The following is a 15,165-nucleotide window of genomic DNA, read 5'->3' as shown; positions in this document are numbered from 1 at the left end:
CTTAACATGTGCCTCTTGTCATGGATTCAGTGGGCCATGTGTCCTCTGAAATTCCACATCAACTTGGCTGGGCTGTAATCCTCAATGACTTGGTAATTATGCAATGATATGTGCTGGCTAATCTGTAATGTTGCCATCACCCCAGTGATCACCTCTTCTTCTGTCTTACAAGAGATGAAAGAGAGATAAGCAGGCAGACAGATAGAAACCTCAGAACAACCAAGCAAGAAGTGTCAGTAGCAGGATTTGTTCTCTGGAACCAGGGTTGCCCGTGCTAAGAACTTCCTCGACTCAGAGAAAGACTGACACCAAGATGCACGGAGATCTCCAGCAATGTTGGACCCACAGATGTTAGAAGGAGACAAGGACCTTCTGTCAGAACTGCCACAGAGAAAGCTTCCTTCTACAACTGATGGTCTGAATTTGGACTGCTCGCTTACTAAACCTGTCTGATTGTCAAAGCCATCCACGTGGGGTATTTCTGTTGTAGGTCACTGGATGACTGAGACATGTGGCAAGCCTATGTAAGTGGTGTGGTGACTTTATAATCAGTTTGTTGATGCCTGGGGGCAGCATCTAGGACCTCTGAGGAAGCAGTGTCTGGAGTGTATCTTTGCTTGTACTGTTTACCACCTTGGATTATACTGTCCTCCCTCCCCAACCAAAGCTGCCCAAATCTTTGGGAGCCAATTGAAGTCCGATATCCTTCTGACATGAAACTTTCTCAGGTCTAACTGTACTTCACTTCTTGCTCTTTTATCCCTTTTTCAGCCCTATTCAGTGAACTTAAACCTTGTATAAGGGCAGGTTTCTCTGCATTACTCAGCTACATCCCATGCATATTTTTTTTATCTATTCTGAGAATGTTTGTCTTGTGTCTGATGAGATTTTTTGAGAGTGGAGGAAAAAGTAACATACATACAGTGTAGTATTTGTATTTGCATTCCCTTCAGTACTGCATTCTCTTGAATGGCAGAACTAATTTCCTTTCACTAGCATGTTAGCATGCATAGCCAGAGGTTCACTTTCTCCTGATGAATCTGACTACAGAGGTGAAAGCTACTCACACTGTTGCCCTTTGGTTTCTTCCAGAATGTTCTTCCCAGGAAACCATCCTGTCAGAGGGGTGCAGGTGATGAAAGTTGGCAAGCTGCAGTTGCACCAAGGCCTGTTACCCCAAGCAAGGAAGAATCTGAGACTGGTGAGTTCCCCCAAATCTCACATAGTTCTACCTGCCAGATAATCTTAATGAGTGTTACTAGACCTCTTCTTTGTAATTCTTATACACGTGCAGATTCATAGCACCCTCACAAAGTACTCATCCTAAAAAAGGCTCTGATTTGCCAATTCCAGTGCTATAAATATGTCAGCTGTGGTTGGTTTCAAGAAACCAATGTGGAAGGCAGTTCTGGTGGCCTCGTGGCAAGAACTGTGCTGTGATCCCAAAGGCATGAAGTTCAAATTCACCAGCTGCTCCATGGGAGAAGGATGGGCAGTCTCCTTCCATGTGATTTACTGCCTCTGAAACTGACTGGAAGGTCAGCTATGAATTGGTTCTGATTCAACAACACACAGTGACAAAAATGCAGAAACAACCCGTTTAATAGCTCTTCCACGCTGCTGCCAGGAAGCCTTAGTGGTTACCAGCTGCACACTTTTCTACTCGATGGTGAACAAGGAGCCCTTCTCCCCACCCGCCTACCTGTTGTCCACGGAACACAGTCCGCATTCCATGCAGGTCTGTCACAACCCATGACTCTTTCTCTGGTTTTTAGTAGACTCCACACAGCCTTTTCCTGTCTACACACCCACTGCAACACCAGCCCGCTCACTGTCACGAGCACGCTGCCTCAAGAGGTCACCTGACACGGTAGTGCTCACCTTAGATCTGTACAGACCTACTTCCTGTGCTTCACATGCCCTCCTCACTCATTCCCGACAGAACCCTGTTGTTGTTGTTGTTGTTGTTGTTGTTGTTGTTGAGTACCATTGAGTTGGAAGCGACCCATAGCTGACCTCCAATGTGTTTCCAGAGGCAATTAATCACATGGAAGGAGATTGCCTATCCTTCTCTGGCAGAGCAACTGGTGGATTCGAACCACATGTCTTTGGGATTGCTGTACACCTTCTCACCACTGGGCCACCAGAGTTCCCACCTGATCCTTTAAGGCTCAGGTGGGATGTTGGTTCCTGTTTGTGCAACCACAGTCGGTAAAGCACTCGTGACATTGTAGTGGGTGGTGGTTTCATCACACACACACACACACACACCCAGCTCCTCTCCCTGGGGATCTGTCTTTGTGATTCTCTCTATAATCAGTACCACATCAGTCAGATACATGCAGCTTGGTAAGTATCTCTGATTCAGTAGGGAACAGCTCAATACATTCCTAGCAATAAGTGGTGAGACACTAAAGAGTGAGGCAGGTCGGTTTTGGAAAACACTGAAAAGTGTCTGTGTGTTTTCACCATCTCAGTGGGCCCCTCTGCCCTTGGAGGCCAAGGCTTTCTGCTGTTCCCGCCTACTCCTAGAGGGGGTGATGTGTGCTACTGAGTTGGAACTGAAGCGTAGCTGACCCTCCAACAGGCTTCTAGAGGTAGTAAATCACACGGAGGAAGATTGTCCATCCCTCTCCTGTGGAGCAGCTGGTGGATTTGAACCACATGCCTTTCTGATTGCAGCACAGCCTCTTACCACTTGGTCACCAGGGCTCCCTACCCTTTGTCCTGACTGCCCATCATGGCGGTGTGCACTCTTACCCAATCCTTGGTCTTCCATGTAAGAACCAGCTTGCTCATCTGACACAGATGGCAGTTCATGGAGAAGCCTCATGTGGGGAGCCCCAGACGCTTTCATGACATCCTGTGCATGACGAGATCCTTGTCTGTGGAATAGCTTCTATGGAGCAAACCAGGGCCCTGTGTCAGGCCTGGTCAGAAGGATGCAAGAAGTAGCTGGTCTTACACAGCTGCTGCTTACGTTTCCAGGAGAAAAAGGACTGATGCTGGCACATGAATTCCTTTAATGCTGGTTTTATTACTTGTTTACCATGATGCCTGTTCCTGGTCTCTTAATTGAAAACAGCCAATAGTCAGAAGGAAGAACACCAGGACGTAGAGGAGGAATGGGCACTCGCACCGTGCCAGGTGTCTTTATGTAGACCTGTGGGAGAGCGCCTAGCATCCCTCCATGTGCAGAGAGAGCTTTCCCTGGCTGACTTGTCTGGTAGCTGTGAGCCAGTCAAATCGGGCAACAGATACTTCTTGATAAACATTGAGTGAAACTTTGGACAGAAAAGTAATGTAGAGAACATTTTTACATCCTAGAGTACTGGACCCAGGATTACTTACAAGTTGGTTTTAGAAGTAATTGTGTTTATGTAGGACTTCCTGTTGTTGTTAGGTGCCATTGAGTCAATTATGACTCGTAACGATCCTATGAACAATGACTCTGAGCCAACCAAATCATCTCTGACACACCTTACCCCGTTGCCACAGTCACTGTGTCAATCCATCTCATCCAAGGTCTTCCTCTCCTGTCTGTCTCTCCACCCTTCCAAGCATGATGTCCTTGTCTGAGGACTGGTCCCTCCTGACAGCATGCCCATAGTATGTGAGATGGAGCTTCAAATCCTTGCCTCCAAAAAGCAACCCAGCTTTCCTCTCTCTAGGATGGATCTGTTTGTTTTCTTTGGTAGCCCATGGTATGTTCAATACTCTTCTCCAACACCATAATTCAAAGTCAGTGATTCCTTTTCTGTCATCTGTAGTCATTGTCCAGCTCTGATGAATAGCAAGTAACTGAGAAGACCATGGCTTGGATCAGGTACACCTTAGTCTCTAGACTGACACTGTTGTTCTATAGGACTGGAAGGTGCTAATATTGCTTGTGAACTCATGATTTCATCCGGTCCTCATAAGAGATGACAGCTACATGAAGTTGCTGGGACAGACATTTTCAGTCTTGTTTGAAAACTGAGCTTCTCTAAAGTCACACTGAGGCAAAGCCAGGTCTAGTTTGTTCCTCTTAATCCAGCACATGTTCACTAAATGCCTCTATTAATCAGAATAACACCCAGTGTTGTCCTTACAATCCAGTGGAGGAGACAGGCCTGTGAACAAGTCATTAACTCTAGGCTGGAATCCAAAGCTCTGTTTTTTCCTCTGGGCTGGTCCAGTGAAACAGATGAGGCTTGCTGGAAGGGCTCAGCGGGTAGAAATCCTTTCAGAGCACTCTGTTTCTGATGCCAAGCCAGTGATGAGTGTGAGCAAGACATCAGAGGAGGCTGGCAAGGCTTCTGTTTGTTAAGTGAGGCTTCAGGAATTGCATGAAGAGTTCTTGAAGGAGACAGATATAAAGACAAGCCTTTCTAAACCAAGAAAACCATGGAGGTGCAGCTTTAAGGTGGTGGTCAGATGAGCCTCTGATTCTCCCAGTGCCTATTTCCATTTTCTGTCATCCTCATACCTCTTGGGAGGCTGCCTCACTTCTCCCAGGAGATTTCTTTGTCATTATTTTAGAATGTTCTCTTCTGACTAAAGACCAGGCCAATCATCACTCCAGATAGTCACCAATCAAGAAGTATTCTGGGAGCAACATAGGAAAGCCTGGGATTAATTTACCCCAAACCTCTTCTTTGACACTCTTGTTGAGTATCATCAAGTCAGAACTGACCCATAGCTGACCCTCCAGTGGGTTTTCAGAGCCAATTAATTGCACAGGAGGAAATTGCCCATCTTTCTCTGGTGGAGCAGCTGGTGGATTAGAATCACGTACCTTTGGATTGGCAGCATAATTCTTTACCAGTAAGTCACCAGAAAAGTCATCAAATCTTGTTTACAGGTTCTGATTATTGATCAAGAGCGAGTAGTAACTGTTCACCTGGGAAGTGTGGTGTAGCACAAAGAGCATTTGGATTTGGACTCTGTAGGTTCAAGTCCAGTCCCAGCATGTGTTAACTTTATGGTTTGAAAACTAAAAACCAAACCAGTTACTGTTGATTGCAGCTCATGGCAACCCTGTGTGTCTCAGAGCGGACATTTGTTCTTGGAGTTTTCATCAAATCTCTTAATTGTGCTAAAAATAATTTTCTTACTCTTTAAATAAGGATAGTTACTTGCAATCCATATAATTGTTTGGAGAATTAACTGAGATAGTGCAAGAATCACATCACCTTGGCCCAGGAAGTCTCAGAATAGAAAGGATTATAATTGCTCTACTCGAACCTTGGCCCTGCCCTGTGGCACCTGTGCTTGTGGTTGTGGTTGTACTGTGGTCTCTTGTGGAACATCACATTGCTTGTCTGCTTCCCACCAATCCTGTGCTTGTCTACCTAGACTGAGTGGGAGCTGCTCTAGGGACCCGGAACCCATATCTCCGGGTGCTCTGAATACAGCAGGTTCTGTTAAATATGTGGTTGAATTAAGGAACTTTAAAAAAATGAATTGTGGTCAGATGCCGTAAAGTCGAGCCTGACTCATAGTGACACTGTGAACAACAGATTTGAACGCTGTCCTGTCCTGTGCCATCCTCACAGTCTCTGACACACTCAAGCCCATTGCTGCAGTCACGGTGTCAATCCATCTTGATGAGCTCTTCCTCTCCTTTACTGACCCTCTGCCCTTCCAAGCATTATATCCTTTTCCAAGGAACAGCCTCTCCTAGCTTTTCAATCTATTTGTAGAACAGATCATCCAAGAGGCTGGTCTCTATGAAGAGGAATGTGGTATCAGGATTGGAGGAAGACTCATTAGCAACCTGTGTTATGTGGATGACACAACCATACTTGCCGAAACTGAGGAGGACCTGAAGCATTTGCTGCAGAAGGTCAAGGACTGCAGCCTTCAATGTGGATTGAAGCTCAACATCAAGAAAACAAAGATTCTCCTGACTGGGTCACATCTCAGCATCAGAGAGCTTGACAATACCTAAGGATGGTAGAAGAATCGGTATCATTGAGTTGTGCTAGAGAAGAGTATTGAATATATCATGGACTGCAAGGAGAACAAACAGGTCTGTCTTGGAGAGGGTGAAGCCAGGCTGCTCCTTGAAAGGTAGGATTTTGAAGTTCTGTCTGTCATACTTTGGGCATGTTGCAAGGAGAGAACAGTCCTTGGAGAAGGACATCGTGCTCAGAAGAATGGAGGGATAGTGCAAGAGAGGAAGACCCTGAATGAGACAGACTGACCAAATGACTGGGGTAGGTGTGTCAGAGACAATCAAATTGGCTCTGGATAGAGCAATATTCAGAGCTGTCGTACAAAGAATTGCCATAAGTTGGAGTCAACTCGATGACACATAACAACAACATGCTACATCTCCAAAGGATAAGAGATAAAGCTTTGTCATCTTTGCCTCCAAGGAACACTCCAGCTGCACTTTCTGTAAGACAAATCTGTTTGATCTCTTGACAGTCCAAGGGATATTTAGTCCTTTTCTCCAACACCACAACTCAATGGCATCAATTCTTCTGTCGGATTTAGTCATTGTCCAGCTCTATGATACATAGCAGATGATTGAAAAGACCATGACCTCAATCAGGCACAGTTCAAACTGACATCATTGCTCTTCAGTATTTTGGAGAGCTCCCTGACAGCATACTTGTCCAATGCAAGAGAGGATTTAAAAGCCCCACCCTGGTTTTACACTTTGGGCTGTCGGTGGCTCATAGACCAGATCTTATAACTTCTATTGAGCATTTGCTAGGAAACATTCTGCTTTATCATGAATACCTCTGATTGAACCCATGCAGCCTATGTGTCTAGGATCAGGTCCACTTCTTCCTGCGGAAAGCAGGAAATCCTGAGATTTCTCAAGACTCAGCTACCCCAGAAAGCGGAAGAGGACAATCCACTTTTTGCCCTTTGAAATGGATGCCGTCTTCAGCGGCACCCCTGCATATTCTCTCTTGCCTTAGAAACTCTGGAAATGATGGAATGAAATCCCTTGAATAGGCATTGCAGAGACTGAGTGTGCAACAAAGATCAGACAAGCTTCGTGAACAGGATTTGTTGCAGATCCAATTAGACCCAGCCTCCCATGGGGCAGGAATCTACTTAGCCCAGCTCTGATTTCATTTAGCCTTCATCTCCACTGGGCTTAGTGCAGTCTTAGGATTGTGGCTGTAGGATGCTGCTGGGGGCCTTCCCAGAGCTCCCTGCTGCCTGCCTCTTTCTCTAACCTGCTTCGTTTCTTTCCGTTTATTTGGTAGAAGGGTTTTGTTTGCTGCTGTTTTGACTGCTTGCAGTGTAAGGACTGTACCACCTGGGCTGTCTTGTCAGCAGGTCTGTTTCTTTTTCTTTCTCAGCTCCCTCATCTTGGCCCCCGAGCAGCTCTTTTGTTAAATAGTGCTGTGCTGGCTGAATTTAGAATGTAAAAACCCAGACATTTCCCTCATGGTAACCATTTAAAAATACAGATTTAGGTTTCTTGTATTACACTCTTAATCCCCATTTTACTTTGTTGAGAGGTTTTCATTTGTGAGAATCTTTAACTTTCCTGGACCTGAAATTGGAGTGAATAGGAGGTAGCTTCTGCATGTAACAGGTACTTTGTTCCTATCAGAGACTTATTAGTTACTTCACATCCAGGGGACTCAGAGTTCCACCGCATTTGTCTCTGTCCAAGGAACACAGGCGCTCTGGTGGCTTAGTGGTAAGGAGTTGCACTGCCAACACAAAGGCTTATTGTTGTTATTGTTAGAACACTTTGAGTCAAGTATATCTCAGCAACCCTGTGCACACCAGATCTGATCCCTGTCCTGTCCTGTGCCATCCTCACAATCTCTGACACCCTTACGGTCTATTGCAGCCATCACTGTGTCCATCTGTCTGGTGAGAGTTTTCCTCTCTTTTGCCATCCCTCCATCTTCCCCAACATGATTTCCTTTTCCGAAGAATAGGCTCTGCTAACAGTATTTGAGATGAAATTTAGTCACCTTTGCCTTTAAGGAGCATTATGACTACGCTTTCTCCAGAGTATTTGTTTAATCTTTGGTACAAAGGCAAGGCAGTGTGAACGCAGCAGCTGCTCCGCAGGAGAAGGATGAACCATCTCCTCCTGTGTGATTTGTTGTTATGTGCCGGCAGTCCAGTTAATGAAAAGTACTGATTGAGAATGCGTATTCTATTGTTTCCATTTTACCTCTTCAGGGTCATGTCCTGGCTTAGGAATCTACTCATGCTTAAGCATAGCATTTGTGTGTTTAGGGAGAGAAAAGTTTCAGGGATCCCTGGAGTCTCTCCCTGGACTTTCTCTGTGTTTAAAGCCTCCCCCCTTTCAATGTGTGGCAGCGAACAGTAACTGAGGGCAACAGGAGGCATGCAGAGGTGACACCATGCAATCATCACTAACATCCGTTAAAAGTTGCTTAGCAGTCTCCAGCCCATGTTGATGAGTGCTCCTGACTGATCTCCACATCAACAGGGTAACTTTCTGAACTAGAGCTAGAGTGCATAACAGTGAGTCCAATCACAATGATTAAGCAAAACTAAAGGAAGCAAACAGACATTTACCTGCAAGTTGTAGTTGTTGTTGTTAAAAGCTGCCCATCAGAACCAATTCATACCTGATCGTTCAGCAAACTTTCAGAGGCTATAAATCACGTGGGAAGAGATGGCTCATCTCTGTCCTGCAGAACACCTTGTGGTTTTGAACCACTTTCCTTTAGGTGGGCAACACAACATCTTACCCATTGAGCCAGAAGTCCAGTATATTGAGTTGCTTAGTGGAGAACCTGGACTTATACCTTCACCTGGCAGTAATGAGATGGCATCCCTGTTTTCCTCTTCCGTAGTGGTGTCACAGGAAGGTTTAAATAAAATGTAGAGTCTCCTAGAGCAGTACTCCTAGAGTTCAATTTAAAAAAAAATCCCTCATATAAATAAACAGAAAGATCTCAAACTGAATGAAAAGCAAAGTGGGGAAAGATATACAATAGAGGCTTTAAATCTAATAAATGATTGTTATTTTTGTTATCATGTGATGTCGTGTTGGAATTGATTCATAGGTGACCTTCCCAGTAGTCTTCAGAGGCTGGTGATTACTTGTTTGTAGCAGCTGATGGTTTTGAACTGGGTGCTTTTGAGTTGGCAATGTAGCTCTTTACCATTTGGCCACCAGAGCTCCCTGTTATATTAACAATTACATTAGATGTAAATGCTTTAAATACACACACTAAAATACTGTAAGAGTGGAGCTTAAAATATGACCTAATTATATGCTATCTGTAAAAATTATCTAAATACCATGATAATTGTAGGTTAGATTTAAAAGAAGTAAAAAAAAGTCTATTATGCAAACGTTATTAAGAAAAAGCATAATGGATCTGTTACTGATAAAAGATAGAGTAGACTTCAAAATGATGACAATTAATAAATACAGAGAAGGACATTTAGTCTATTTATCAAGAAGACACAGTAATCCCGGTGTGTATCTACCAAATTGCTGCAAAATATGTGAAATAAAAACTAATGAAATTGAAATAAGAAAGAGCTATGTCTACACATATAATTGGGAATATCAGTGTACCTCCTTCAATATGTGATTAGACAAAAAATTAGCAAGGATATAGAACTTAACACCACCATCAATCAACAGAGACTAATCGATTGAACATTACCTTCTAAAATAGTACCTTCTACCCAGTAACAGCAAACTACTCATTCTTTTCAACTTTCCACTGAAAATCTACCAAGACAAAATATATACAGAGCCATGAATAAACCTAAAAAAATTTTTAAAAATTCAGATTATATGGGCTGTGTTCTCTAATCACATTGTGATGAAAGTAGAAATCAAGAACAAAGAAAAAAGTTTTCAACTGTTGGAAAGCAGATAATGAAATAACGAATTACTATTTACAAGTAATTAAACCATAGGTCAAAGAAGATTTGACTTTCTCAAAGAAACTTGGCTTTCTCAAAGATAGTAAAAATATTCACAGAACTGAATGGAAATTAAGTACAGCTCATTGAAATGTCCAGTACCATGCTAAAGTGGTTCTGAGAAGATGATTTATAGTCCTACATGCATTTAAAAAAGAAGGGAAATGTAAAATTGATGATCTCAGCTTCCTGATGAATACAGAAACAGAAGATAAATGTATACTCAAAGAGTATTTAAACTCAACTCTAACTCATTGCTGTAGAGTTGGAACTTACCCATAGCTGATCCTCCAGCAGGTTTTTAGAGGCTGTCAATCACATGGAAATAGATTGCCCATTTTCTGCCATAGAGTCACCGGAGGATTTGAACCATCAGAGAAGCAGTGCAGAAAAAAGGACTAAAACACACAAATCTGTAAGGTAGAAACAGAAACAATAGAGAAAAGAAATGAAATTGTGGTGATTCCTTTAAAGACCTGTAAGAGACTTCTGGTATGATGACTGACTAGATAGGCCTTCTCCAGTGAGAATATTGAAATCCAGAGAAAAGCAGATATGGAATGATAATCCGGAAATCTTGAGCTACAAAGGAAACAATAAGAAGGAAATTAAAATACTGAGTGAAGGAAGAAACTAAACAAAAGCGCTGGTTAAAGAGGCAGATGAAGCAGATAACTTATAGGAACTCAACATTGTGCTTCTCTCCCACAGGAGGCTCTTGAGAACCTTACAGAGATCCAGAATTGCAGCCATGGGGCATGCAAGTCAGTGCCTGATTGACGTCAAGGGAAGGGGAAGGTGCAGTCTTTCCCTTCTCCCTATTCACTCCTGGGAATCAACACAGTGATCTTCCATCTGATGAGCAGGGTTCCCTGTGCTTGGAACCAGCTCTGCTGGAAATCAGGTTTATTCTGTTTTCAGTCTGGCACTGGAGTGGGTGCATGTGTACAGTGGCTCGGGTGCCCAGTGACCCACACTGACCCTGATGATGAGTGACTTGACCCACCATCTCCCTTGACTCAAGGCCCAATGACCTCTGGACCCAATAACACACAGTGGCCCATCAACCTATGGCATCCCACCAAACCCCATACCCAGTGACTTGCATGTTGTCACATGGAGTGTCTCTCCAGGAAGCCGTAGAGAGTCAGCAGAAATATCCAAACACCATCCGTTCACACATCTCCTGTAGCTTCTACCCGTCACACAAGAGTAAGGACCAACTCCTGCTCCAATTGATGGATGTTATACTGCAGCCATCACTCATCCCCTCCACAATAAGCTACTCTACAGAAACAGTAAACAGAGGACTAGACACATACCTCATCTTCTAATATACCCATCAGAAGACAGAGGTGAAAGACTACAACCACATCACCACAACAATGTCCTGGTGGCAACAGATAGCATCAAATGCCACCGAAAACCCCTTGATAAATAGGGAACAAAAACCAAGGCAAAATGTCACTAAAATGTGATCAAAATGCAGAATCAGTAGATCTTTCAAAGGAAGAGAAGCTGTTGGAATGTCTTCATAAGGGATTCAGAGGAATGGTAGTCACGTGTCTATCCAGGGTTAGGCAAAAGTATGAAAAATTATAGGAAACTAAAGATAAAAATAAAGAAAAGCATAGACAAAGCTTTAGAATATGTTTTTTAAAAATCAATACAAACAAAACCAAGTGGACAAAATAAATGGAAAATTGGAGGCTTTAGGGAAAATCAAATATTAATAACAAAATTTGAGAAATTGATAATATATTGTTGTTGTGTACCATGGAGTTGGAACCAACCCATAGCTAACCCTCTGGTGGGTTCTCAGAGGCAGATAACACTTTGGAAGGACAAATAAGCAGAACATAAGACATAGAAATAGAATCAGAGTAGTCTACTTGTCTGGTGGTAAGGGGTTGAGCCACCGACCCACAAGCTCACAATCTGAATACACTATCTGTTCCTCAGGAGAAAGCTGAACAATCTCCTCCCATGTGATTACTGCCTCTGAAAACTTGCTGGAGGGTCAGCTATGCATCTCTTTCTACTTAATGATATGTAACAACAACAACAACAATAATGAATCTGTGAAATACAAGACAAAGCTCTAAACTCTATTCTGCTGGAGGAAAAATATGAAAGTAAGGAAAGGAAATGAAGAAAAGCATAAGAATTATGTGGAACACAAGTAAAAGGAACAACTTATGTGTGATTTACATTCCAAAATGGGAAGACATAAAAATAGCACAGAAAAAAAAAAAGATTGACAATTTCCTGGAAGAAAACTTCCTAAATACTGAGAAAATACACATTCAGGAGGCTGAGTGAAGCCTCAACAGGATAGACACCAAAGTAAAACAACAAGATATAGCATAATAAAATTTTCTAAAACCAAAGAGAATACTGAAAGCAGATTCAGGAAAACTACCTACAGAAGAGAACCAATTAGAGTAAGCTTCAATTTCTTAACAGAAACCATGCAGGCAAGAAGGCACTGGGATGACTTATATAAAATTCTGAAAGAAAACAGAACATGTGTGGATATAGGAACAAATAGGTGCACACCTATTTATTGCAGCATTATTCACAATAGCAAAGAGTTTGAAACAACCCAAGTATCCATCAATAAATGAATAGTTAAAGAAACTATGGTACATTCGCACAATGGAGTACTATGCAACACTGAAAAAGAATGAAGAATTCATGAAGCCTTGTGTAACATGGATGAATGTAGAAGACATTTAGTTGAGTCAAATGGGTTGGTCACTAAAGAGCAAATACTGTATGAGACTACGATTACAGAAAAGGAAGCGTAAACAGATTATGGTTATGGAGGTAAGCCAGAATATTAGAAAATTAACAAATATAAATACTTATCAATATTGGTGAAGAGAAAAACAACATGTACTGAATGATAAGACACTGTGAGTATTGAAATTAATTTTATGGAACCAAATATACATTAGTGAGTGATTGAAAGACCAAGATATTTTGTAAACCTTCATGCAAATCAGAATTTAAAAAATATCACTAAAACTGGCAGACTTATAGAAAAATGAGAGAAAGCTAAAAAGACCAACATCAGGAGAAACATGAAGGCTATCGCTGCAGACATCCAAAGGGTAATAAGGGATGCTGCAAACAAAAGCGAGCCCTGGTGGCTTGGTGGTAACCAGTAGCACTGCCAACCCAGAGGCAAGCGATTTGAATCCACCGGTTGCTATGTGGGAGAAAGATGGGAAGTCTCCATCTTTCAGAAGTTTACAGCTTCTGAAAACCTGGTGGAGGGTCAGCTATGAGACAGCTCCAACTCAATGGCACACAGCAACCATAAAAACCAAATGGTATACATGTATCTGACAACTTAGATGAAATAAGTGCTTCTTCAAAATAAGATAATTTCAGGATATCTATAACTGATAAGGAAAGTTAAGCAGTGGGTTTTGTTTGTTTGAGGTTTTGGTTTTTTCCTTGTTGTGTACCATCAAATCAGATCCAACTGGCACAGAAGGAGATTTCCCGTCCTTCACCAGCACAGCATCTGGTAAATTCCAACCATGCGCTTTCGGGATTGTAGCATAGCTTCTTGCCACTAGGCAACCAGAGCTCCCTAAGCAGTAACTTGAAGCTGTCTCTGCCTTAAAGAAATCCCAACATTCAGATGTTTTCAGTGGCATATTCTACCAAAGAGTAAAAGAAAAATTAGCATAAAGAGAACATATAGAATTTTTTTCTATACCATGATGTTGTTGTTATGTGCCATTGAGTAGATTGTGACTCATAGCGACCCCATGTACAACAGCTCTAAACTCTGCTCTGTCCTGTGCCAATCTCATTGTCTCCGACACGCTCATACACTCATCCCCATTGCCCCAGTCACGGAATCAATCCACCTCCCAGAGGGCCTTCCCCTCCTGCACCTGCCCTCTACCCTTCCAAGCATGATGTCCTTATCCAAGGACCGGTCTCTCCTTACAACATGACCAAAGTATGTCAGACGAAGCCTCAGAATCCTTGCCTCCAATGAGCAGCCTGATTTAACCCTCTCTAGGATGAATCTGTTTGTTTTCTTAGCAGTCCATGGTACTCTCGATACTCTTCTCCAACACCAAAGCTCAAAAGCATCAATTCTCCTTCTGTCCTCCCTGATCATTGTCCAGCTCTCTGACGCATAACAAGAGATTGCAAAGACCATGGCCTGTACCAGACACACCTTAGTCTCCAGAGACAAACCGTTGCTCTTAAGTACTTTAGAGAGGTCCCTAACAGCAGACTTTCCCATCACAATATGTCTTTTAATTTCCTGGCTGCTGGTGCCTAGAGTTTTTTTGATTTGTGGATGAGTGGAGTTTATTCCAGGGGTTCAAGTATGGTTTAGTATAAAAAAATCAGTCATTGTCTTCTGCCTTATTAACAGGCTAAGGAAGAAAGTTATATGATTATAATAATTGATGCAGAAAAAAACATCTGACAAAAGTTTTTACTGATAAAAACTCTTAGGAAAATAAGATTTGTGAGGAATTTGTAGCTAATATCACACCTAATAGTGAAAGACCTTTTTCCCTAAAGGGCTTAAAGTACATACAGATAAATATCAAAGACAACAGCATTCAATATGGATTACACCATGACATAAAACAAAATCATCGCAGTTTGACTCTGGTGGCCTAATGGGAAGGAGCTGCACTGCCAACTTGAAGGAATGTGGTTCAAATGTACCAGCTGCTCCTTGAGAGGGGGTGCTCAGTCTCCTCTGGTGTCATTTCCTACCTCTGAAAATCTGCTGAAGGGTCAGCTGTGAGTCGGTTCTGATTCAACAATATACAACAGCTTAATAAAAATAAAAATAATGATAAAGAGAGGAAATACCAATGTTATCAGGATTTTTATTTTATCCACATGTCACACCCAACACTTGTCTGTCAGTTTTCCCTGTGTGGTAGTTTTCGTGTTGCTCTGAACTGACGACCAAGCAAGTAGTGGGATGGCATCATGGATATCATACTTGAAGAAAGCAAAAGGCCATTAGAAAGGCAAGAAAGACAGAAAAGGCCAAAATGGATTCAGAAGAGACTCTCAAATTTGTTCTTCAATGTAGTGAAGCAAAAGCAAAAATAATGCAGTGAGGGAATTGAACAGAAGATTTCAAAAAACAGTGCAAGAAGACAAAGCAGGGTATTAGAATTGAATGTGTGAAGACCTGTGGTTAGAACACCAAAGAGAAACACACCAAGATCTGTCAAGCTGAAAGAACTTAAATTCAAAATGTAATACTGAAAGATTGTT

General features: G+C 42.3%; 1 protein-coding gene across 1 annotated transcript in view; it reads left to right on the top strand.

Moving 5' to 3' along the window:
* SMYD3 (SET and MYND domain containing 3) overlaps positions 1–15,165 on the top strand; it is a 1,045,581-nt gene that overhangs the window by 1,017,907 nt on the left and 12,509 nt on the right. Inside the window, exon 11 of the mRNA XM_006897739.1 lies at positions 1,093–1,201. Coding sequence (XP_006897801.1) covers positions 1,093–1,201 — 109 coding nt within the window. The remainder of the gene's footprint in view (positions 1–1,092; positions 1,202–15,165) is intronic.

The sequence above is a fragment of the Elephantulus edwardii genome, unplaced genomic scaffold (assembly GCF_000299155.1).
Source record: "Elephantulus edwardii isolate Elephantulus edwardi_28Jun2011 unplaced genomic scaffold, EleEdw1.0 scaffold00214, whole genome shotgun sequence".
Classification (NCBI taxonomy): domain Eukaryota; kingdom Metazoa; phylum Chordata; class Mammalia; order Macroscelidea; family Macroscelididae; genus Elephantulus; species Elephantulus edwardii.
Note: the sequence above shows the minus strand (reverse complement) of the source record. Positions and strands in the feature narration are given on the sequence as shown.